The sequence below is a fragment of the Phascolarctos cinereus genome, unplaced genomic scaffold (genome assembly GCF_003287225.1).
Source record: "Phascolarctos cinereus isolate Bilbo 61053 unplaced genomic scaffold, phaCin_HiC Scaffold_9;HRSCAF=440, whole genome shotgun sequence".
Taxonomy (NCBI): domain Eukaryota; kingdom Metazoa; phylum Chordata; class Mammalia; order Diprotodontia; family Phascolarctidae; genus Phascolarctos; species Phascolarctos cinereus.
In genome coordinates, this window is record NW_027556402.1 from 255095394 (window position 1) to 255116922 (window position 21529).

Sequence of the window (21529 nt, forward strand, 5' to 3'; positions counted from 1 at the left end):
GAGCCAGCGGACTGGGAGGGAGGGAGGGAGGGAGGGGGCGTGTGCAGCCCCAGGGGGAGCGGCCCGGGCTGGGGGTGCGGGCTGCCCGCCCCCGCTGCCCCCTCCCCCTTACCCCCTTCCCGGCCGCGGCCGGCCCCTCCCCCCTCGGGCGGGGGTTGGGGGAGCGCGTGTCTGGGTCACATGAGCTGCCCGGGCTCTGCCCCCCGCAGCCCCGGCCGCCCGTGTCCCCGCCGCCGCCACCGCCGCTGCCTCCTCGGGCACCGCGCCGCAGCTTGCGCCCCGCGGCCCCGCCATGGGGCTCCCCTCGCGCCTGCCCCCACCCCCGGGCTAGGACGATGCGGGAGCCCAGCGGGCACCATGAGCCCCCTCCTACTGGCCGCCCTGCTGCTGCTGCTGCCGCCGCTGCCCCCCGGAGCCTCGGCGCAGGTAGGTGCGCCCGCGCCCCCGCTGCCCTTTCCCAAGGTTGGCGGAAGGAAGTGGGGGCCACGGCGCGGGCTGAGGCCCCTCGTGGGGTGGGTCCGGGCCAGTGCCAGCGCCGGGCTGCCCTGGGCATCCATCACGCAAGAGCCAGCCCTCGTGTGCCCGGGACGGCGGAGGGCATCGGCGGGGGACAGGCGCCCCTGCCGGCACCGCCAGCCTTGGCTGGGAGGAGGGGGGAGGGTTGTCTCCCCTCTGGTCCCTTCCCCCTTGCATCCTCTTCTCTGGACTAGCCCCGGGGCGGGAACCACGTTCTCCTTTCTGGTAGGATCCGGCCTCTTGCCAGCCGTGCCCCTCCCTGACCCTGGCTGGCTGGACAACAACGGCCAGAGGGCACGGGGCCCACGGGTGAGGGGCCGCCGAAGAACACGGAGCCGGGCTGATGTATTGATCGATGCTTCAAGGCAAATATTGACTGGGGGGCGACCCTGGGGAGACAGTGCCCTCCAGGATGGGGAGGGCACCCATCGGTATTGGCCAAGAAGCACCTCCTACCGAGAGTAGAACCCTGGGTTTGGAACCAGGAGGCAGGCTCAGAGTCTAGCCCTATTTCAGTGGAATTCAAGGAGCTTTTCCCTATCACCTACCATTGACCTGGCTAGGCAAGGGGGTGGGGTGGGGTGGGGTGAGGTGAGAAATGAAACAGTTGCCTACTTGCTGCCTATGTGACCTTGGACTAGTCAGTTCTCTCTGCGCCAGTGTCCACCCCCGTAAACTAAGAGCATTTGACTACAAGTTCTCCAAGGACCCTAGTAGCTCCCAGTAGATGCTAAGTTTCTGGACAACAGGGTTTCCATGTCTACAGTGTGGTTTCTCTGAAAACTCACCTCAGGGCTTTGCCTGTGGCGATTCATTAACAGCTGGAAGGAGTCTGAATTTAGCACTGGAACACTGCTTAGAGGTTGTCATGTCCAACTCCTTCCTTTCAGATGTGGATACTGAGGGCCACAACTGTCACACCAGGAGCAAGAGATGCAGCTGGGATTTGGACCCAGGCCTTCTGACCTCCAAATGAAGCAGCATTGCTTTCTTTATATCATAGTCATTTAATTGAATTTGATCCACATACAAAGATAACTTACAATGCTCAAAGTGGCTTGCATTTCTTCTGAGATGTTAGGGAAAGGTGACTATGGTAGGGTGGTCAGGGAAGGAGTCACAGAAATGACATCTGCTTTTTTTTCTGGAAAAGGGGTGAGGCCCTAGGAGACAGTGAGGCTCTCCTCAGGAAGTGGCAGGGTTCTAGGACTGGTCTATAGGTGGCCCCCCACCCCTGTTCCCATGTTCCATTATGGAAGCATAAGGTCTTGTTTCCCCTACAGACTTCCAGCTCCCCACCCGAGGGGCTCCACCACCAACAGAAAGGTAAGAGGATGAAGCTTAGGAGGGAGTCTTTGACAAGAAAGCTCAGTTCCAGGATCTGAGGTCTAGAAGGGAGGGCTGGAGCTGAGATAATTGCATCTATTCTGGGTGTTGGGAAGGGTAAAAAGAAGCGCGGGCCAAGTCCTGGGAGGAGGAAGAGAGGCATTTTGGAAGAGTGCTTAGGAAAAGGGAGTTCTCCTCTCCTCAGTGGTTCCCTGGCTGGAGGTGTTCAGCCGAGCCTCCTGCCAGCCCCGGGAGGTGCTGGTGCCCTTGAGCCTGGAGTTCCCGGGCGAGGTTGCCCACCGGCTGGTGCCTAGCTGCGTGACCTTGCAGCGATGCGGAGGCTGCTGCCATGATGACGCTCTGGAGTGTGTGCCTACTAGCCAGCGCCATGTCCAAATGCAGGTACTGGTGTGGTGTGGGGAGGGAGCAGTGGGGACCCTGTCGGAGAAAGCATCTGGCCATTCCATGGGCAACGTCACCCTCTAGACGGTAGCATTGCTGGAAGCTCAGAGCGGTCGCTAGGTCCTGACTGCATTCTGCTGGCCTAGACCTCCTCAAGGCTCACTAGCATAGTGAAAAGAGCCCAGCTTTGGAATCAACCACCTCGAGCTTCAATCCTGCCTCCGCCGTTCACATCACTTGTGTGACCGGGACAGGTTACCCGGGGGCCGTCTCCTCGTCTGTAAAATAACTGGAGATCCCTTCCAAAGCTGAAGTCCCACGTCTTTGGAGTTTGTCCCTGGGATCCCCCCTCCCCCACCCACAGCTCTCTCTCTCTCTCTCTCTCTCTCTCTCTCTCTCTCTCTCTCTCTCTCTCTCTCTCTCTCTCTCTCTCTGTCTCCCAAACCTTCATTCTGAGGACAGATCCTGGTGATCAGGTACCCGAGCAGTCGCCTAGGGGAGATGTCCCTCGTGGAGCACAGCCAATGCGAATGCAGGTAGGGAGGGGCAGAAGGCTAAGGCTGGGAGTGGGGCTGAGGGAAAGCATGACATGGGTCAAGGGCCTAGATCCTCTCTCTCCCTTTTGACTTTTCAGACCAAAAAAGGACACTTTCGTGAAGCCAGTCAGGTGAGCTCATTGCTGGTTTCCCCCCTCTTTGGGCACTAGCTTCTGAACAGGGCCTTCGTGGGGTACGGTGTGGGCTACAGACACATCATATGCACTGTGTGACATCATGGGTCAGGAAGCTGTCATTGGAAGGGCCTTATATGAGTGGGCAGCTCGGTGGCGCAGTGGATAGAGCACCGGCCTAGAAGTCAGGAGGACCCGAGTTCAAATTCACCCGCAGACCAAACACTTGACGCTTACTAGCTCCGTGACCCTGGGCAAGTCACTTAACCCCAATTGCTTAAAAAAAAAATAATAAATTCTCTTGACTTAAGGAAGTGCCTTATACGGCTTCAGCACCATCTCCCTGGGTCCCTAGAGATCCCCTTTGCTCTGACCCTGTTCCTGCCTCAGGACTTGGGAAGTCTGGCCTTCCTGCCCTTGCCTCCCTCCTCCTATACCTCCTACTCCTTGGCCTCAGGCTAAGCACTGGACTGCTTCCTTTTGTTGATGCCAGCCCCAGGCCCCAGTGTCCCAGATGTGCCCAGAGACGACAGCGCCCCGATCCTCGAACCTGCACCTGTCACTGCAGACGCCGAAGTTTATTGCGCTGCCAAGGGCGGGGCCTAGAATTCAACCCAGATACCTGCAGGTGGGTAGAATGGGACCAGGTCAGAGAGGGAGGAAGAGGCCAAGGAAAAGAATGGGCAAGGCTGGTGAAGAGCAGAAACAGGCACTAGCTTATTCCTACAAACGGGCCGAACCCTACACCCACAAACTCAGGGCTGGAAGGAGGGTCTGAGGACTTCTGGGCCAATCCTTGGGTATATGTGAGTCAGAGCAGAAGGGATGGAAATTAAGGGGCAAGGTACCCTGAACTTTGTAAACCAGAGTTCAAAGGATTCAGAGTATAAAGGAATCTTAGGGTTCATCTAATATGGGTGACAAGTAGCCAGGTTGTTATCATTGCCAACAGCCAAGTCACTGAAATGAAAAGAGGAGCTTAGGATAAGGCTGTGGGGTCACTTGTCTTTTGTAGGTCTCAGTTATCCCATCTGGGAAATGAGTTGAACAAGCTCTCTACTGTCCCCTCCAGTTCTGCCATTCCCTGTTCTAAAAGTCCTCCCAGCCCTGACCCAATTCCTTTCTATCATCCTCTCTAGTATGGGGACATAGGTACCCCCCCCCCCACACACACACACACTCCCCACTTACTCTTCCAAGATTTTGGACAATCAGGGCAGCTAGGTGGCGCAGTGGATAGAGCACCAGCCCTGAAGTCGGGAGGACCTGAGTTCAAATCCGACCTCAGACCAAACACTTGACACTTACTAGCTGTGTGACCCTGGGCAAGTCACTTAACCCCAATTGCCTTAAAAAAAAAAAAAAGATTCTGGATAATCGCATCATTAAGCTGATTCCAGTCCCCTTTAACAAGCACTTATTAAGCCATCTCTGTGTTTGAGGCTACACATACAAAGACAAAATAATCTTTGTGGCCAGCCAGTTTACCCAGCTGGGTCGGGAGCCCAGGGGGCTTTTCTTTTGATGGGCTCATTTGGGCTGTCTCTGGTTTATGGCTTTGTTTGTGTGTCCGAGCTTGACCTTCTTGCCCTGCCTCAGGTGCAAGAAGCTTCGAAGGTGACATGGCCCTTCCTGGATTCCAATGGGACATCCCTTCCTTGGCCCTGACCCCATGATGGGATGGGGAGCCCTGCTGGGACATCACACCAATGACTGCTGCTGCTACAAAGAAGTCCAGACCTCTTGGAGTGACCTATCACCCTAAGCTGCTATGCTTGAAGGGGAACGGAAGGGCAGGGCAGGGGAGGTCACTGGTTTGGGGTAAAAGGGATTTGACTCTCTTTATTTAATGCCCTCCCCTGCCCAGACAAGCACCTTGTCACTGAATTCCTCACTGCCTTCCCCTACCAATTGACAATGGGATGAAGAAAGGTGGGGAAATTCCAGAGCCACCAAGAATGTTCTTGGCTTTGGTACACAGACGGTGTGACCCCCAGACCTCTTAAAAAAGATGAAAAAAGCTGTGACCTAGACTCCTCTCTATGCAGAGATGCATCATTACATGGAACTGTGCCAAGCCTACTCCATGGTGCACTGTGGGAGGCATGGGGTGGGGGTGGGGGCCCAAATCCAGGAAGGGATCTCACCTGTGCCTCAAGGTGGAACACCAGAAATGGGATGTTTTTGTTAGTGAATTCTTCCCATACCCTGACAGAAATGAAACAGGCCAAAAACTTTACACCTGCCTCATACTCCCTGCCAAGCCAACCTCTAGCAGTGGAAAAGGCCCTTAGAGACCCCCACTGGGTCTCTAAGAGAGGAGGAAATGAGACCCAGAAGCTGGAAAGGACTCATTCACAGTAGGTAATGTAGCCAGCTAGTGAGGGGTATTCAACTCTAGCTCCCAGGGGAAGTGGGAGCACATTCCAGACACAGACTGCCTGGGGCAAATAAACATGGGCAGAAGATGGAATTTCACGTTCTGACTAGAACACGATAGGTAGGAGGCAGGACCTAGGATGGAGGTAGGCAGGTGGGCGCCAAACCATGGAGGGCCTCATGGTTGCTCCTTTTCCTTGTTACCTCCGTCCTCTCCTTTCACCCTCTCCTTCTTCCTCTCCCCTACAGCCTCTGGGCAGGGCCTGTGGTATAAACAGGCTGCTCACTCACTGGCACCCGATTCCTCTCCAACCAGACATTCCCACACCCCCACCTAGTAGTTCGTCATTCTCTACAGTGGGAAGGGCAAGGGGCCCAGTGGGCTCCTCCCAAGGCCCTAGCCAGGCGTGATGAGCTAAAGAGCCGGGTCTAAGCAGGCCAGCGCTAGAGTCGCTGAACTTCAGAGCCAGAATGGACCTTGTTGGGCTTCCTGTGACCAAGGAAGCCACCCAGAACAAGCACTGGGTCTGGAGTCTTAAGGACCTGATGGCTTGGGCAAGTCACCCACCTCCTCTGGAGGAGAGAAGTCATTTCTCATTTGTAACAGGAATTGGTTAGACTGTGGCTTATTTATTTCTAAGTCCTCAAGGCAATCCTATAACTTAACAGGAAACAGACCTCCCAGGGAAAATGAGTTCCAGGAGTTAATTAATGGCAGAGCCAGGATTTTTCCAATCTAGGTCTTGAGTCTGGACTCTCCCTGAATCAGAAGGATGAAAGCACATCTCTAAAAAAAGAACATTTTCAAAGGAGAGCCCCCTTCCCTTTACCCGCTCCCCAAATGTGGCTCTTCGTTGACCCTGGGCAGGTTCTCTTCTCTCTTGGGCCTGCTTCCATTTCCTGTACTGGAAATCTGAAAATCCTTAAATCTTAGGATCCAGTAGGGTTCAAGCCTTGGACACTCTGTCCTCCTGTGGCCCTGATGCTTATGCTGTGGGAAGGCAGACTTTTGAGGCTCTGCCCTGCCAACCTCATTCCTAACTGTGGCAGCCAAGAGGACCTGTTTCCTGGCTCCTGCCTGGAGGCTAACATCTCAGGATAGGCCACTGCCTTCTACCTGTCTTCCAGCTGGGGCAGAGCCAGGCCAGCACCCAGGGATGCTGGGACCCCAGGGGGCTGGCCTCCTGGGCTTTGAGGCCCTTCCCTCAAGCCCTAGATCTAGGATCCTGGGACAAGGGCAAACTGACCGCCTGGGGGAAGGGGGAAGGGAGGTGTCCAGCCCCCTTTCATTTAAGATGGTCAAGCTGGGAATGGACACCCTTATCCTGCAGGTTGAGGCAAGGAGTCCTATTCGGGGAGGGAGGGGCTCCGCCAGATGAGGCTCCCTGCACATGCACGGAAGCTAGGCTTCGTGCCTATCATCCAGATGGAGAAACTGAGGCACACGGACGGCACGTGGGTCACCTAGGGTCGCATGGTCCCCAAGGCCTAGGCTCCAAACCAGGGGCCCCACTCCTGCACAGGAACAGGCGAAGGCTCCGCGGCAGGGGACTAGCCTTTGAGCCAGGAGGGGAAACTGAGGCAGGGCCCGCGAGGAGTGGGGGAAGGGGTGAGGGCAAAATGGCGCCGAAGCCCTTGAGGCAGCGGGAGCCGGCACAACCCGCACTGCGTCCGGCCGGAAGCAGGGGTGGCCCGGTCGGAAGTCGCTCTTAACCCTAAGACGGGGAAGCCGGCGCTAGGTCAGCGGCGTTGCGGAGAGGAGAAAGAGGAAGTGACATCACGTCCGGCTCGGAACCGCAAGTTTCACTACCAGACCGACCCCCACAGCATCACGTGACAGGGGCGGCTCTGGAGGAGGGACTATGTGGCTCTCTGACCAACGACAGGGGGCGGCGTGGCCCCGGCCAAGGCGTAGTGGCGGCGCGTGCGCAGTGTTGGCGGCGGCGGCGGCGCTGGTCTGGATTCCGGGGGCGCGGTGAGGAGGTGAGCGGGGGGCCGCAGCCCGGGGCGGGGACGGGGACGGGGACGGGGCCGGGGCCCGGGGGGGGTCGCCGAGGGACAAGGGCAGCAGGGAGAGGGGCCCGGGGACATTGCCGGCCCGGTGATGCCGCAGGGGGCGGAGTCTTATTCGACAGGGGGCGGGGCCCCAAGCCAAGGGGAGGGGGCTGATCGAGGAGGAGGTGGGGCCCCCAGTCAGGGGCCGGGGCCCGGGCTAAGGGACCTAGGCGCTCCGGGGGCGGGGCCGGGACCCACAGGGGGCGGGGTCGTGAGAGAGGGCGGGGCCTTTGGCTTGGGGGCGGGGCCGGCCTCGCGGAGACGCGCAGCCATAGGCCAGGGGGCGGACTCTAGCGCGGAGGTGGGCGGGGCATCGGGCCCTGGGGCAGAGCCCCTGAAGGGCGGGGTCCACGCACCCCGGCCGCCTGCGGGCCGGGGGGATAACCCTGGGGCGGGGAGCCGGGCAGGCCTCCGAGGAGGGCGGGCCTGGGGCCGAAGTCGGCCCCGGACCCCCCCAGGAGAGGTGGTGTGGGTAGAAAGGGAGCAGCGGACGCCAGACCCGGGCCCCGTGTGGGTGCCCCGCAGGCCTCCGCGGGCTCAGAGCTGGGGAGGCGCCCCTGGGGGTGGAGGGGGGCAGGCCTGGGGGGTCACTTCCGCAGACAGGGGCTCTCCAGAGCCCTCGGGAGACGTGTGGGTCCCCAGGGGGCGCCCCCCATCCGTTGGAGAGGTGTGGGTATGCTGGGCTGGAGGGACTTGGGTGTGGCGGGAGTGGGGGGTGCCTGTGGGGTCTGCAGAGGGGCAGCCAGAGAGGGTCTGGACCTTGCGGAAGGGAGAGGCCACCAAGGGCACAGGAGGAGATTGAAGGGCAGGGGATCAGGGCAGGGAATGAGCGGGATTGGGGGGTGGGATACGTGTCGACAGCTTTGGGGCAGGACCCCCGGCTGCTGTGTCTTCCCCTCGTCCCCTCCCCCCGCCGCTGCTGGGCTCAGAGGTCAAGCCCCCTTTGCCATGGACAGGTAAGTGTGGCTGCCGAAGCCTGGTGGGGGGTGGGGGGATCCCTGGGGGATAACTCACTGATGGAGGGGTGGGCACGCTCTGCTGCAAGGGTGGTGGGCGCCTGGCTGGTCTTTACCCTTTGCCTGGGATCCTGTGGGGCTTTGGGGGTGAAGTCCCCCACCTCCAAGTGACCACCTCTTCTGTCCTCCCCTGCTTTGGGGGGGTGGCTTTGTGCCCACAGGGTCATGCAGCTGAGCTGGCTTCTGGTCTTCCTGTCCCTCTGCCTGGGTGTCCTGCCCACCAGGGCAGGGGAGGGGAAGCGAAAGCTCCAGATCGGAGTAAAAAAGCGGGTGGACCACTGCCCCCTCAAGTCCCGCAAGGGCGATGTGCTCCACATCCATTACACAGTGAGCAGGCTTGGCTGGGGCTCCATGGAGGGGGGGGGGGAGGGACCCCTGGATGGAGCCCAGGCAGGGCTCCTGCTCAGGTCGGACTAGGTCACCTTAGATTGTATGACCCTGAGTTGGAGCCCTCCTCTGGCCTCCTTAACCTCCCCCTCTTCCTCTGCAGGGGAGGCTGGAGGACGGCACTGAGTTTGATAGCAGTCTGCACCGGGACCAGCCCTTTGTCTTCTCCTTGGGGACAGGCCAGGTCATCAAGGGCTGGGACCAGGGGCTCCTTGGGTAAGTGTGAGGGGGGTGGGAGTCTAGGAGGGTGGGCCTAGCAATCTGACTGCCAGGGCTGCTCCGGGCTATGTTCTCCTCCCTGCAGGATGTGTGAGGGGGAGAAGCGGAAGCTGGTGATCCCTTCAGAGCTGGGTAAGAGACCGGGGCTTTGGGGTCTGGACTGGACTGCAGTCTTGTTGTGTGGCCTGCTGTCCACAGGCCTGGCCCCTAACCTGCCTAGAAAGGTGGGCTTGCAGGGCTGGCCCCACACACTGCTTGACTGGACACTTGGCTGGCTGCACTGCTGACCTTGAGATCCCCATCACTGCCTGAGGTGCCATCCTGCCTGCTGAGGCAGTGCTTCTGGGGGCTCTTGTCTTCTCATCTCCCCCCGCCCAAGCCGCTGACCCTTCTCCCCAGGGCTTCTGGCTGGGAAGGTCCTTCTCAAAGTCACATGTCTTGCCTCTGCCCCTTGTGGAATTCTAAAGAGGGTTGGCACACAGTCGGCCCTGCCAGCTCCATTGAGGGTGGGACTGAAGGGCAAAGGAGAGGATATGGTCAGGTCCCCCCCCCTGCCCATGCTGCCTGGCTCTGGCTGCCTTTGGGCCCCCCCTTGCAGCCTGTTGTCTAGTCACTGAAAGCTGTCCTTGGGTCTTAGAGGACCTGAGGTCCAGTTATGAGGGGCCATCGGGAGCCTTAGCCTGAGGACTTAGCTCAGGAAGGGGGGAGGATCAGCCCCTCCCCCATAGAGGCACTGACTTTTAGCCTAGTTTGTCTTCAGGAACCCTATCTAATTTCTACCTCGGGGCCTGATGAGGGAGCAGGCTAATGGAGTGTCCCCCAGGGTGAGGAGGAAAGGGAAGCCCTAGGCTAAAAAGCTCCTCATTCATGCCCCTCTCCCTTCTCCCCACAGGATATGGGGATCGAGGAGCTCCCCCGAAGATTCCAGGTAATCTAACCTTCTTGTTGGCCCCCCAATTTTGAGTCTGGAGGGAGGCCTGTTTCTGGCCTCCTCCATGCTCTGAAGCCTTCTTCCTGTTCTTCCTGCCCTCCCAGGTAGAGCCACATTAGTGTTTGAGGTGGAACTGCTGAAGATTGAGCGGAGACCTGAACTCTAGCAGAGGGGTTGGGGAGGGGAATTGGGAGGGAGGGAGGGAAGTCCTTCTCTCAGGGGACTAGACTTTGTTTAAAAAAAGTGAAATAAAAAGCCAAAGGGATTGTGGTGTGTGTGTCCTGGAAGACGGGGGAGGCTCAGTTGACAGCCCCACCCTGAAAGGGACAGTTTCAGTCCCCACTCCTGGGCAGGGTCTGCCACCCCACATGCCTCTCCCCTAGGACAGCTGCTGCTGCTGCTCCATCCTGGGCAACCTCTTCATACCTCTGTGTCTTTATTTCAACTGGAAAATGAAGGCATTGGCCTCAGACACCTCAGAGGCCTTCTCACCCAGGCTGCCTTTCCTAGGTTGCAATACCGCATTGTACCACACGGGGGCACTGGAAACCCAGCCTTCAGGTTCCCCCCTCCCCAGGGGGCTTGGGCAGAAGTGCTGGGTGGGAGGCCAAGGAAACTGGCAAACCTGAAAGGCCTAGGCTGGGTGGGGTGGGCAAGGGGGCAAAGGCAGTCAGGGTCTAGAGGGCATAAGCCAGCCTTGGGGCATGCCAAGAAAAGCAGAGAAAGTCCTAGTTGATTCCTTCTGCCCTAAGTGGGTGGCAGGGGTTGGCACGGTGCCCACATGGCTGAGCCCAGGCCGGAAAGGGGGCACATGCCTTCTAGCTGACATCAGCATCACTAACCACCCCTCCCTCCCGCCTTCCCATCTCCAGTCTGGGGATGGAGCTCTGGGTTGTCACCCCAGCAACAGAGGCCTGAGGGGAAGGCTGGAGGCCTCCGGGGGTCAAGGCTGGGAGGACCCCTCTGCTCCAATGCGGCTGTCATTCCTCCCTCTCTGGGCCATTTTGTGGGTGCCCAGCGTGGAGGAGGTGCTGAATCCTACCCTTAAGCACACAGACCAGGCTAAGAATGCACAAAAGGCAGGCCCTGGCTTTATTCAAGGGTCTGTACGGCTGTCAATATAAAAACACAAAAAGTCCCTCAGCTTAATAACAATAAAAAACCCCAAACGGAAACTCAGGGGGGAGCAGGGAGAAAGGCCCCCAAGCAGGGGCTTGAGGGGCCCTCTGGGGGGCACCAGGCCCAGGCAGCAGGGCCCCCCCCTCAAGTATTGCTGTTGCTACGAGGTCAGGGGGAGTAGGGTGGGCAGCGATTGTCCTGGTGGGTAGCCCCCACCTCTCGCCCCGGTCAAGGGGTTAAGGTGGGGGGTGGGGCCTCACTTCTTCTGGGGTGTGCTCAGCTTTTGCATCCCTCGAATCTTGTCCAGCAGGTCAGAGATGAAGGCCTGGTGAGAGAGAGGGGGGGAAGCTGAGTTGGGTTGCAGGAGGTCTAGACCTTAGGGGAGATTCAAGAGCTAGAGGGGACCTGGGACCTGGACCCAGGTGTTCTGACTGTGAAGTCAAAAGCATGCTCTTTCCACTAGAGCACACTGTCCCAACGATGGGGGAGAGAGGCCTGTGGATGGGGAACTGCTCCCCCACCCAACACACACAGGCTCTTACCTCGGTGGGTTTGTAACAGTCGACCAGCAGCTCCTATGGGAAAGAGAGTCACACCAGTTAAGCCCAGGCTGACTCGCCATACCGGACACCCCTCCATGAGCCCAAACAAGGTTCAGAGCTGCCAGGGAGCTTGGGTGACCTCAAAGTCCAAGCCCTGAATCTGCAGCTGAAGACATAAAACTCTGCACAGTTTTTGTTTGTTTGTTTGTTTCTTGGTGAGACAATCTGAGCAAATGACTTGCCCAGGGTCACACAGCTAGTAAGTGTGTCAAGTGTCGGAGGCTGGATTTGAACATAGGTCCTCCTGACTCCAGGGCCGGGGCTCTATCCAGAGTGGGCTCTGGCCCAGGAGAGAGGGGGCAGACCTCTAGATGTACCACACAGAGCCCTGAGAAGCATCCCCCTCCCCCAATTCCCCCACCCCCAGCCCACCTTGACTCTGGCGGCCCGGGTGCTGTCACTCTCCATGTCCAAAAGCTCATCTACATCTATCTCCAGCTCAGGGATTTCTTCTTCCTGGGAGAGAGAAGGGACTGAGTCAGGAGACAGACCGAGACATCTCTGCCCAAAGAGCAGCTTGGTCCTTCCCCCTCACTGTCCCAGCCCCTTTTTGGAAGGTGGAGGGCAGCAGCTGCAGGGATAAAGAAACCAGTGAAACGGTGGAGACCACACTGAGGGGGGGACAAACAGCCAGAGGAGAATCACAGCAGCATCCTGCCAGCAGGCCAGTGCCAGGGGAACCCCAAAGTGTGGGCAGAAAAGAAGGAAGAAGGCTGGGGGGTGGTGCCCAGAGATGGGCTCCTCCTGACAAGGGCCATTCTCCCCTCGGGCACAGGTGGTGCCAGCTGCCTCTGCTCCTCGGCTACTGCTCCCTCCCCTCTTCCCCCCAAACACCTGCCATGAGCTTCCTGCCTAGCAAGGGGGGGGGGGAAGTTCGCCTCATCCCAGCCCCCTCCCTGGGAAGCAGCAGTTGCAGAGGGGAGAGAGGAGGAGGAGGAGGAGGAAGTGAGGAGTGGGAGGGGTCAGAGGTCAGAACTGCAGAAACCCGGGACCCTTCGAAAGAGGCACAATGGAGTGCTCTGGGAGAGAGGGAGGGAAGGAGCCCCCAAAGGCGTTGCCAGACACCCCTTCCAGAAGCAGCTGCATTCCAGGGCCAGGGCCCCATCATTACCTCCACCCCACCGCACCGCACCCTTGGGTCCCTGACTCATCCCAATGAGCAACCCAAGAGTCATGCGGGCAGGGGGAGGGAAGAGACAATGGCTGGGTCCTCACAGCAGCCCCCCTCCCCGACCACGGCCTCTCCCTGCAGCCCCTTCAATGGCGGCATCAGGAAGCTCAGAGATTATCGATAAGGGAGCAAATAAGGGCTGAAGCCCTTCTTTTCAGCCTCAGAACACTGAGGGGGCTCAGCCGGAGCTGAGCAAGAAAGAGGGCATGGGGGCTTAACAGCCCCACCCCACCCGATTAGGAAGCCGGGTGCCCCACGAGGGGAAGGGGAGGAGCTGGCCCTACCGAAGTGGGGTACAAGGAGTCCCCGGCAAAGTGGGGCGGGGCGGGTCCTGAGCTGGGAAGGGGGGTGCATCTGAGGACGCCCAGGATGGGGTGGGGGGTGGGTTCTAAGCTGCTTGGGAGGGCAGGGTCCAGCACCAGCGAGGGAAGATGGGGGAGGGCTCAGGAAGGCAGAGTTGGGGGGAGGTATAAGCAGGGCAGGGTCTACGAGGGAGGGGGGTCTCGGGAGGACAGGGTCCGAAGAGAGGGGCTCAGGACCGGGGGTCTCGGGGCAGGGGGTGTCTCGGGGGGCTGGGTCTCGAGGGGGGGGGCTCAGGCGGGCAGGGTCCGGGGAAGGCGGATCTCGGGAGGGCTGGGTCTCGAGGGGGGGGGCTCAGGCGGGCAGGGTCCGGGGAAGGCGGATCTCGGGAGGGCTGGGTCTCGAGGGGGGGGCTCAGGCGGCAGGGTCCGGGGAAGGCGGATCTCGGAAGGACGGAGTCCGAGGAGAGGAGGCTCAGGACCTGGGGGGCAGGGTCTATAGAGGACAGAGTCCGAGGTGGGGGCTCAAGTGGGTCTCGGGAGGACAGGGTCCGAGGAGAGGGGGCTCAGGATCGGGGGTCTTCGGGAGGGGGGGGTCTCGGGAGGGCGGGGGCCCCCGCACCTGGCAGTCGTACAGGCCGGTGAGCTGCTCCAAGATCCACTCCTCCAGGTTGAGCCGCTTCCGCAGCTCCTTGCGGTCATACTTGACCGTGACCTTGCCCTGGCGCCGCACCGGGCCCTCGTCCTCCGCCCCGGCCGCGCCCTCGCCCGCCGCACCCGGGGGGCTCTGGAAGTAGACGCGGGGGCCGGGGCCGGCCCCCCCGGGGGCCGCCACCGCCGCGCCACCCGCCGGGCCACTGTCCGCCATCCGCGGCCGGGCCGAGGCCGAGGACGCCGGGCCACGTGCACGCACGCGCGGGGCGCCCGCGGGCGGACGGACGGACAGACGGACCGCCGGACTGCGCCCGGGGCCGCTGCCCCCCGCCGCGCTCCGCCGCGCCCCGCCCCGGCCCGCCCCGCCGCCGCCCTTTGTCCCCGCCGCGCGAGCCGGAGCCGCCGCCGGAGCCTCCGGAGCCGCCGCTGCCGCCGCCTCTGTGTCTCGCTGGCTCCCCCTCCCCCGACCACACCCCCTTAAAGGGCCCGCCTCGCTGCGGGCCGCCCCCTCCCCAGCCCGGGCCGGCCCCCGCGCTCGGACCCGGGCCCGCCCCACCCCCCGCCCGGGAACCCGGCGCGCCTGGCCTCGGGCTGGGGGAGTCCCCGACGGGGCGTGGTCCGGGGGAGGGGGCCCCTGGGGGCGGGGGCTTCCGCGCCTCCCACCCCCGCTGCGTTGTCTCTGAACTAGCGAGGAGGGGGGCGGCAGACTCCGCTTCGGCCAGACTTGGGGGGGAGATGGGGGGGCGGGGGCCCCCAAGATGGCTGCGCGACCCGGGGAGCGGGCAGCCTGGGCAATGTAGTTCCAAGGAGCTAGCCTGGGCCTCCCCTCCCCCTATCGGACTCTCGGCCCGAGCTCCCCCGGGCTCCGGGAGAGCGCGGGCTGGGGGAAGGGCGGGGGCCTGGGGCTTGCCCCGGCCTTCCCAGGGTCCTTCTGTGCCCTCCACCGGGGGGAGATGCAGCGTGGAGCCCCGTCTCCCCCCACCCCCATGACCCTGTCCCCATTTGGCAGAGGAGGAAACAGAGGTGCAGAAAGGAGGGGCGCCGGCCCGGGAATTAGTGGATCAGGAGGCGCCCGATCAGGCTGGGACCGACAAAGATTTCCCTTTGAAAAGCTGCTTACTTTGCAGATGCAGAAATAGGCCCGGGGAGCTGAAGAACATTTCCTGCCAAATTTCTCCTGATCATCCCCATTGTTCTTCAGTAGACTCTTCGAGACCCCATTTGGGGCTTTCTTGGCAAAGACACTGGAGTGCTTTGTCATTTCGTTCTCCGGCACATTTGACAGAGGAGGAAACTGAGGCAAACAGAACTAAGTCACTTGCCCAAGGTCACTCAGCTAGTAAGTGTCCCAGAGGTCAGATCTGAACTCGGGAAGATGAGTCTTCCAGACTCCAGGCCCGGTGCAGCACCTAGCTTTCCCACTTTACGGAGCACTTAAATCCCAAGTCTCTGCGTGAGCATTTGAACTCTGGTCTTCCTGACTCCAGGTCCATCTCTCTGTCCACGACGCCACCTAGCTGCCTCAAGATGAAGCGACTTGCCAGGGGTCACAGCCTGTTGAAATAATGATTCCTCTCTGGTTCTGAGGTGTATTATCCGCGTTTGACAGATGGGGAAACTGAGGCTCAGAGACAGGAAGCTGACTTGTCCAGGTTTTTCCTCACTCCAGCCTCAATGCTCTTTCAGTTAGATTTGGGTCAGAAGGCTTGGGTTCAACTGGTCCGTGGGCACGGTTGGGCTCATGAAGACCCGAGTTCAGAGCCTGCTTCAGACACATATTTAGATGCGTGACTGGACGAGTCACTGAGCAGCAGTTGTGTCATGTGAGGAGCCGAGGGGTGCTAGCTCTCCCCAAGCAACAGTGACCTGAGAGAGAATCCAAGAGAAGGAAGTCAGCTGCTCATCGAAGGAGACTGAGGCCTAGGAGCTGGAGAGATGTCCAGGGACCCTGGGAAAGGAGAAGGATTCGGGCCCAGGTATGAAGGCAGGGACGGGCTGCCCTGGACACTCTTAGCAGGAAGGAACCCAACCTCAAGAGAAATACCTGCCCTCGGCTGCCTTCTAGGGCTCTACTGAAGGGGGCGGCTTCCGAGAACCATGGGAAGAGTTAATGAACTGATGGAGAGTGTAGTGGGCAGGAGAATGTTTGATACAGTAACCACCACCAACTTCCGAAGACTGAGGAGCTCCAATCCACGCAGTTCTAGAGGACTCGTGAGGAAACATGTTATCCACCTCCAGATAGAGAGACCCACTCGGCAGTTGAAACTATATTTTCTTCTTTTTTCTTTCCTTTTTTTTTGTACAAGGCTAATGTGGGAATTTCTTTGCATGAGTATATATATATATATTTATTATATATTTGTAATAATTTTATTTTTCTTGCCTTCTTGATAGGTGGGGGAAGGGAGGGAAAGAACTCAGAACTGAAAATAAAATAAAATTGAATTAAAAAAAAAGAAAATTGAGACTTCTTTTAAAGGCAGGCTGCTGGCACATGAGATAGACCACTGGGCCTGAAGTAAAGAAGACATAAGTTCAAATCCTGCTTTGGACACTTACTAGCTGTGTGACCTTGGGCAAGTGACTTAATTTGATTGCCTCAGTTTCTTCCTCTGTGAAATGGGGATACAAAACAGCACCTTCCTCCCAGGTGGTTGTGGAGATGAGTGAGTTCATATTTGTGAAGTACCTGGCACATACTAGTCACTATATCATATAAATTATTATCTGATTATTATCATTATTAAGGTTCTCTTCACTTCTGGCTTGCTGTGGTCCCAATGGGGCTCCTTCAATGTTGTAGAAGCATAGAGTTGGACTCTACTCATTTCACATTTCAGGAAACTGAGGCCCAGAGAAGAGACTCCCCCGATGTCAACCAATAAGTGGATAAGCCAGCATTCAAACTCTGGTCCTTTGAACCCAAATCGACTATCCCAGGTTGCCTCCCCTGGTGACCCCATCAGAATTTGAACTCAGTCCCTTGACCCCAAGATCCCATCCTATTTCAGCTATGCCTCTCACCTCCAAGATGGCCATTTCAAAGGGCTTTTAGGTCTTCAAAGAACTTCATACATGGTCTCACTGGAACCTCCCAACCTCCCTGTGAGGTAGGTCTTGCAAGAATAATCCTCATTTTACAGATGAGGAAACTGAGGTTTGGATAGATGGAGTGCCTTACCTAGGAAGAATCCTCAGAGGGAGGACTCTAGCTGGTGTCCCTGACTCCAGGCCTCCCTCCTCTTTCCATATGTCCTTCAGAAAGGCCTAGGCCCAAACTCAGAGCCGTGCCACCGTGGAGCTTTTGCTGGTTTTCCCACATTACTGGAATAAACTATACTGGATAGAAATGATAAGAGGAATGAGAATGCTCACACCCCCAGCCTGCCTGTGTGGAGATAGTTGACAGGTTACAAATCCATTTGTCAGCTATCACCTTATCCTGTCCACTCAAAAGCCCTGGGAGGGCCTGGCCCTGTGCTGTGTGGGCCTGCGTTCTGGATTACTAGGCCCAGAGGCTCAGAGGCAGAAAGAGACTTGTCCAAGGTCACATAGCTTCTGGGTGTTGGTGTCAAGACTGGAACCCAGGTCCGGTGTTCTCTTTCCTGGCAGCATCCCGGGATTTCTTCAATCAGTAAGAACTGTGTTGGCAGTAACAGCTGGTCTGTGGGGAGGGTGGGGAGGGAGGCCTCACGGAGGATGGATGACAGCAACATTGTTGGCCACCGATGTTGCCCAAGAAGCCGAGGTTTCACCCTTTTCTGTCCTCCCCCAGCTGTGGGGCTCAAGAGACTGCAGTCTGCTACCATGTTCCTCACAGCAGGTCCTACCAAGGTCCAGAGCACAGGGAATGGGCCAGCTTGGATCACATCCCACCATATATCCCAGAGTCACAGTGTCAGCGCTGAGAGGGGCCTTGGAACAGAGAATGTCAGAGCTAACAGGGGCCTCAGAACATGGAAGGTCAGGGCTGGGAGGAGCTTTAGAAGAAGGAATTGCAAAACTGGGAGGGGTTTTGGAACATGGAATGTCAGAGCTAAGAGGGGCATTAGAAAAGGGAATGTCAGAGCTGGGAGGGGCCTTAGAGACCACCTAATACAATTTTACACTTAAAGAGCCTCTGAGATCTGAGCCAGACCTTGCCCCTAGCTCTTTCCTCTGCACCAGGCCAGTGTATTACTCATGGAATCACTTCCTGACCATGTTGGGTGGGCAGTGGGCATTTGCAGAAATGCTGCTGTCTTAGGGTCCACTGGACTTCCCCCTTCCCTCCCCCCCCAACATTTCTGTGGCTTCCAGAGGAAAGGGGACAAATGCCTGAAATCAGGCCTGTCGGGGAGAATCCAGGCCAGAGGGCTGCTGCCCCTACCTTTCTCTACCTGTTCTCTACAGAGTAGCATCCCTAGAGGGGGGAAGGGCAGTTCATCAGGCAGGATAGAAACATCCCTTAAGAACAAGCCAGTCCCCTTGCTCTAATTCTAAGCAGCCTCCTGCTTCTGTTTTAATTCTGTCTCCTGAGCAGATTGAGCCTCCAGCAGGGAGGCCCCGGGCGGGCGGACACTCTGCTCTGGTTTTCTCTCTGGGTACATCACAGACCCCGTTATAAATTCATCATTTGACTCTCTGGTTCCCAGGAAGGTTCTTCTGGGCCTGGGCAAAGCCCAGCTGATTAAGCCATAAGTTAATTAAACTGACCTTGACCTCCTCAATCTGCCAGAACAGAGGACTAGACCCTGGCCCTGGAACTAATCCTACTGAGGTGTTGTCTGCACAGGTCATGCCCAGTCAGGGTGGAAGCTATCCGCTCTTCCTGCAACCCATCATTTTCTTTCTTTCTTTCTTTCTTTCTTTCTTTCTTTCTTTCTTTCTTTCTTTCTTTCTTTCTTTCTTTCTTTCTTTCTTTCTTTCTTTCTTGGCAATTGGGGTTGTGACTTGCCTAGGGTTACACAGCTAGTTAAATGTCAAGTGTTTGGTCTGAGGCTGTGTGATTTGAACTCAGGTCCTCCTGACTTCAGGACCGGTGCTCTATCCATTGCGCCATCTAGCTGCCCCAACCCATCATTTTCAAAGGGGCAGTGTGGGATAGTAGCAAGAACAGTCAGTGGCTTTGGACGCTGAGGACCTAGATTTCACTCAGGCCCTGTTACTTCCTAGCTGCCTGGCCTAAGGCAAATCACTTCAATTCTCTGGGCCTCAGTTTCTTCTGTAAAATGGTTGTGGACTCAGCGATCCCACTTTCCCTCAAAGAGAGCCACCAGCACTTCTTAAGCATGCAAAGCTCTGTGCTAAGGGGGGTGGGGTCCAATTCCCCATCCAAGTCTCTGCTCTTAAGGAGTTTCGATTCTGATGGGGATACAACAGGTAAACAAAAATCCAGCATCATCCCAAAGGGCTCCACCCTAACCCCAGTCCAGACCCCCCCCATCTTCACTTTTTTTCCCCTTTTTCTCTGTTGTTCCTCTCCCAGGCTCTCCAGCCTAGTCAATGTTCAGACAGTGTGACTATAGCCCTTAGGAGTCCACCTTTCAGCTTTGGGCTTCCCACTCCCCTCCCCACCCCCCCGTTTCTACCCATACTCCAAGGCCCAGAAATCCTCTTCCTTGGGCTCATCCATGGGGACAGTATCCTGATCCTACTTCTCCTCTTCTCCCCCCTCCCCTAACTCTCTCCTTTTACCTGTATCAGGTCCCGGGCATCTTCCTGGTCTGGACCATTCCAGGCACCAGGCATGTGGGTTCAAAGTTTCTTGGTAATTTCCCAAGAGGGCCAGGTTTCCCACATCCTGATTCACCCAGCTCCAGTCCCCACTCCCCACCCCTTCCACCCCCATCCTCAAATTACCTTGCTAATGTTGCTCTCTGCTCAGCTGCCAGAGGCCCTAGGGAGGATTGGGTGGGGTTCTTGAGGCTGGGAGGCACCAGGCCTTTCTCTTCCACCATTACCAAGACGCCCCATCACCATTACCGGGGTTAGAGAAAGTGTCCGGAGAGGAAAAAGCCCTCTAATGGCCATGCCCGTGGGACCCATTTCACCAGAGAATTAACACTAACTCTTTAACAGCCCACTAAGGGCACTACTTTCTCAGGGCCTCCCGAAAATTCCTCCCTTCCCCTCCCCAGCATCCCACAGCCTTAATGAGATTTAGAGATGGGAGGGGTTTTAAAGATGGTCATTTTACAGACCGAGGAAACTGAGGCTCAGGACAATTCTTAAGTGACTTGGCCTTCCTTACATAGGTGGTGAGTGGCAGAGGCAGAATTTTTACCTGTGTCCCTTGACCCCACTCATTGAACCTGCTTCTTCTGCCCAAGGCAAGAAATCCTGGCTCCTTCCTAGACCATCCAGATTCAGCTTGGAACCCTGAGTGGGCTTTCCTGGGACCTAGAATCTTATCACTCCTCCTTCCTCCTCCCCTCTCCTCTGCTTCCCCTCCCCTCCCCTTCCTTCTCTCTATCTGCCTTTCATCTGTCTCTGTCTCTCTTCTCTCTATCTCTGTCTGTCTCTCAGTCTCTGTCTTCTCTCTCTGTATGTCTTCTATCTCTCTCTTCTCTCCATCTCTGTCTCTCTTCTCTCTATCTCTGTCTCTCAATCTCTGTCTTCCCTGTCTCCTTTCTCTCTAGCTCTGTCTCTCCTCTCTGTGTTCTATCTCTTTCAATCTCTGTCTTCTCTCTATCTCTGTCTCTCTTTCCTCTATCTCTGCCTGTCTCTCTGTCTTCTGTCTCCTCTCTATCTCTGTCTTCTATCTCCATCTTCCATCTGTCTCTCTTCTCTCCATTTCTCTCTCTCTTCTCTCTTTGTCTGTCTCTCTTCTCTCTATCTCTGTCTGTCTCTCAAACTGTCTTCTCTGTCTTTCTTCTCTTTGTCTCTCTTCTCTCTATCTCTATCTCTCAATCTCTTTTCTCTCTGTCTTTCATCTCTATCTGTCTCTCTTCTCTCTATCTCTGTCTTCTATCTCTGTCTCTCCTCTCTGAGTCTCTCAGTCTCTGTCTCTCTTCTATCTCTGTCTGTCTCTCAATGTGTCTGTCTTCTGTGTCTTCTCTCTGTCTTCTATCTCTGTCTGTCTCTCTCCTCTCTATCTCTGTCTGTCTCTCTTCTATCTGTTTTTTTTTCTCTCTGTCTCTGGTTCCTCTCCCCCCATCTCTATCTTTCTCTCTGGCATGGCTCCAGTCTCTGGCCTTACCCGGTCTCCTACTAACTGAATTGTGTCTGGTCACTCTAGAGGCCCAGCCCCACCCCAAATTCCAGAACTGTGGGATTGAGGGAACCATAGAGGTAGGCTGGACCAGTTGGGAGTGATCTCTCCTTTATAGAAGGCCTGGGTTCAAGCCCTGCCCCCAGCTGTAGGACCCCCAATCTTCTCCCAGAAGTTTGTATGGGATGACCCCTAAGACTCCTCTCAGCTCTAACCCAGAGATTCTGTGAGCGTGCCCCACGTACGAGTCCATCCTGTGTCCCCAGGAGAATGTAAGCTCCCTGGGGTCAGGACAGGTTTCCTATTAGTCTTTCGATTGAGGCCAGCACAGATTGAAGCGGCTATCTGGCCTTAGGATCTGACTTCCCCGGGGAGGCTGATAACAAAGCCCAGTAGAAAGACCCTGGCCTCAGAGTCCAAAGACCTGGGTGGGCTTTTTAGGCCTGGATCTTCCACTGACCTTCTTGGTAGCTTTGGCCAAATGCCTTCTCCTCGCTGAGATGGGCATCAGAAAGGTGTTCAAAGAGGGCCAAACTCGGACCCATGAGAATTGCTTCAGGTCCTGGCTGTGGCACAGACTTTGCCTCT

General features: G+C 57.5%; 3 protein-coding genes across 5 annotated transcripts; 2 read left to right on the plus strand and 1 right to left on the minus strand.

Moving 5' to 3' along the window:
* Positions 1 to 165: 165 nt before the first annotated feature.
* On the plus strand, positions 166 to 4947 carry VEGFB (vascular endothelial growth factor B). 2 transcript variants are annotated; one of them, XM_020968352.2, is made up of 7 exons: positions 166 to 426; positions 1800 to 1842; positions 2048 to 2244; positions 2707 to 2780; positions 2879 to 2911; positions 3372 to 3542; positions 4514 to 4947. In XM_020968352.2, the coding sequence occupies exons 1-7, from the start codon at positions 181 to 183 to the stop codon at positions 4533 to 4535; spliced, it is 786 nt and encodes a 261-aa protein (XP_020824011.1). In that variant the 5' UTR covers positions 166 to 180; the 3' UTR covers positions 4536 to 4947. The 2 variants fall into 2 exon arrangements, with proteins under 2 accessions (XP_020824011.1, XP_020824012.1); XM_020968353.2 differs by having other exon boundaries at positions 3408 to 3542.
* Positions 4948 to 7168: 2221 nt separating this feature from the next.
* Positions 7169 to 10326, plus strand: FKBP2 (FKBP prolyl isomerase 2). Of its 2 annotated transcripts, none has more exons than XM_020968279.2 (6): positions 7169 to 7276; positions 8526 to 8691; positions 8855 to 8967; positions 9056 to 9102; positions 9863 to 9898; positions 10006 to 10326. In XM_020968279.2, the coding sequence occupies exons 2-6, from the start codon at positions 8530 to 8532 to the stop codon at positions 10065 to 10067; spliced, it is 420 nt and encodes a 139-aa protein (XP_020823938.1). In that variant the 5' UTR covers positions 7169 to 7276; positions 8526 to 8529; the 3' UTR covers positions 10068 to 10326. The 2 variants fall into 2 exon arrangements, with proteins under 2 accessions (XP_020823938.1, XP_020823936.1); XM_020968277.2 differs by lacking the exon at positions 7169 to 7276 and adding an exon at positions 7941 to 8304.
* Positions 10327 to 10970: 644 nt separating this feature from the next.
* PPP1R14B (protein phosphatase 1 regulatory inhibitor subunit 14B) lies at positions 10971 to 14062 on the minus strand. The gene is made up of 4 exons (XM_020968280.2): positions 13715 to 14062; positions 11995 to 12078; positions 11563 to 11595; positions 10971 to 11345 (listed from the first exon to the last, which is right to left on the minus strand). The coding sequence occupies exons 1-4, from the start codon at positions 13958 to 13960 to the stop codon at positions 11277 to 11279; spliced, it is 432 nt and encodes a 143-aa protein (XP_020823939.1). The 5' UTR covers positions 13961 to 14062; the 3' UTR covers positions 10971 to 11276.
* Positions 14063 to 21529: the final 7467 nt, after the last annotated feature.

Coding starts and splice junctions, on each gene's coding strand:
- FKBP2 (XM_020968277.2), top strand. CDS start 8,024: ATGCTGGGCTGGAGGGACTTGGGTGTGGCGGGAGTGGGGGGTGCCTGT. Junction 8,305..8,525: donor GCCCCCTTTGCCATGGACAG/GTAAGTGTGGCT, acceptor TTGTGCCCACAG/GGTCATGCAGCTGAGCTGGC. Junction 9,899..10,005: donor AGCTCCCCCGAAGATTCCAG/GTAATCTAACCT, acceptor CTGCCCTCCCAG/GTAGAGCCACATTAGTGTTT.
- VEGFB (XM_020968352.2), top strand. CDS start 181: ATGAGCTGCCCGGGCTCTGCCCCCCGCAGCCCCGGCCGCCCGTGTCCC. Junction 427..1,799: donor CCCCCGGAGCCTCGGCGCAG/GTAGGTGCGCCC, acceptor TTTCCCCTACAG/ACTTCCAGCTCCCCACCCGA. Junction 1,843..2,047: donor GCTCCACCACCAACAGAAAG/GTAAGAGGATGA, acceptor TCCTCTCCTCAG/TGGTTCCCTGGCTGGAGGTG.
- PPP1R14B (XM_020968280.2), bottom strand. CDS start 13,960: ATGGCGGACAGTGGCCCGGCGGGTGGCGCGGCGGTGGCGGCCCCCGGG. Junction 12,079..13,714: donor CCGGCCTGTACGACTGCCAG/GTGCGGGGGCCC, acceptor TCTCTCTCCCAG/GAAGAAGAAATCCCTGAGCT. Junction 11,596..11,994: donor CCCGGGCCGCCAGAGTCAAG/GTGGGCTGGGGG, acceptor TCTTTCCCATAG/GAGCTGCTGGTCGACTGTTA.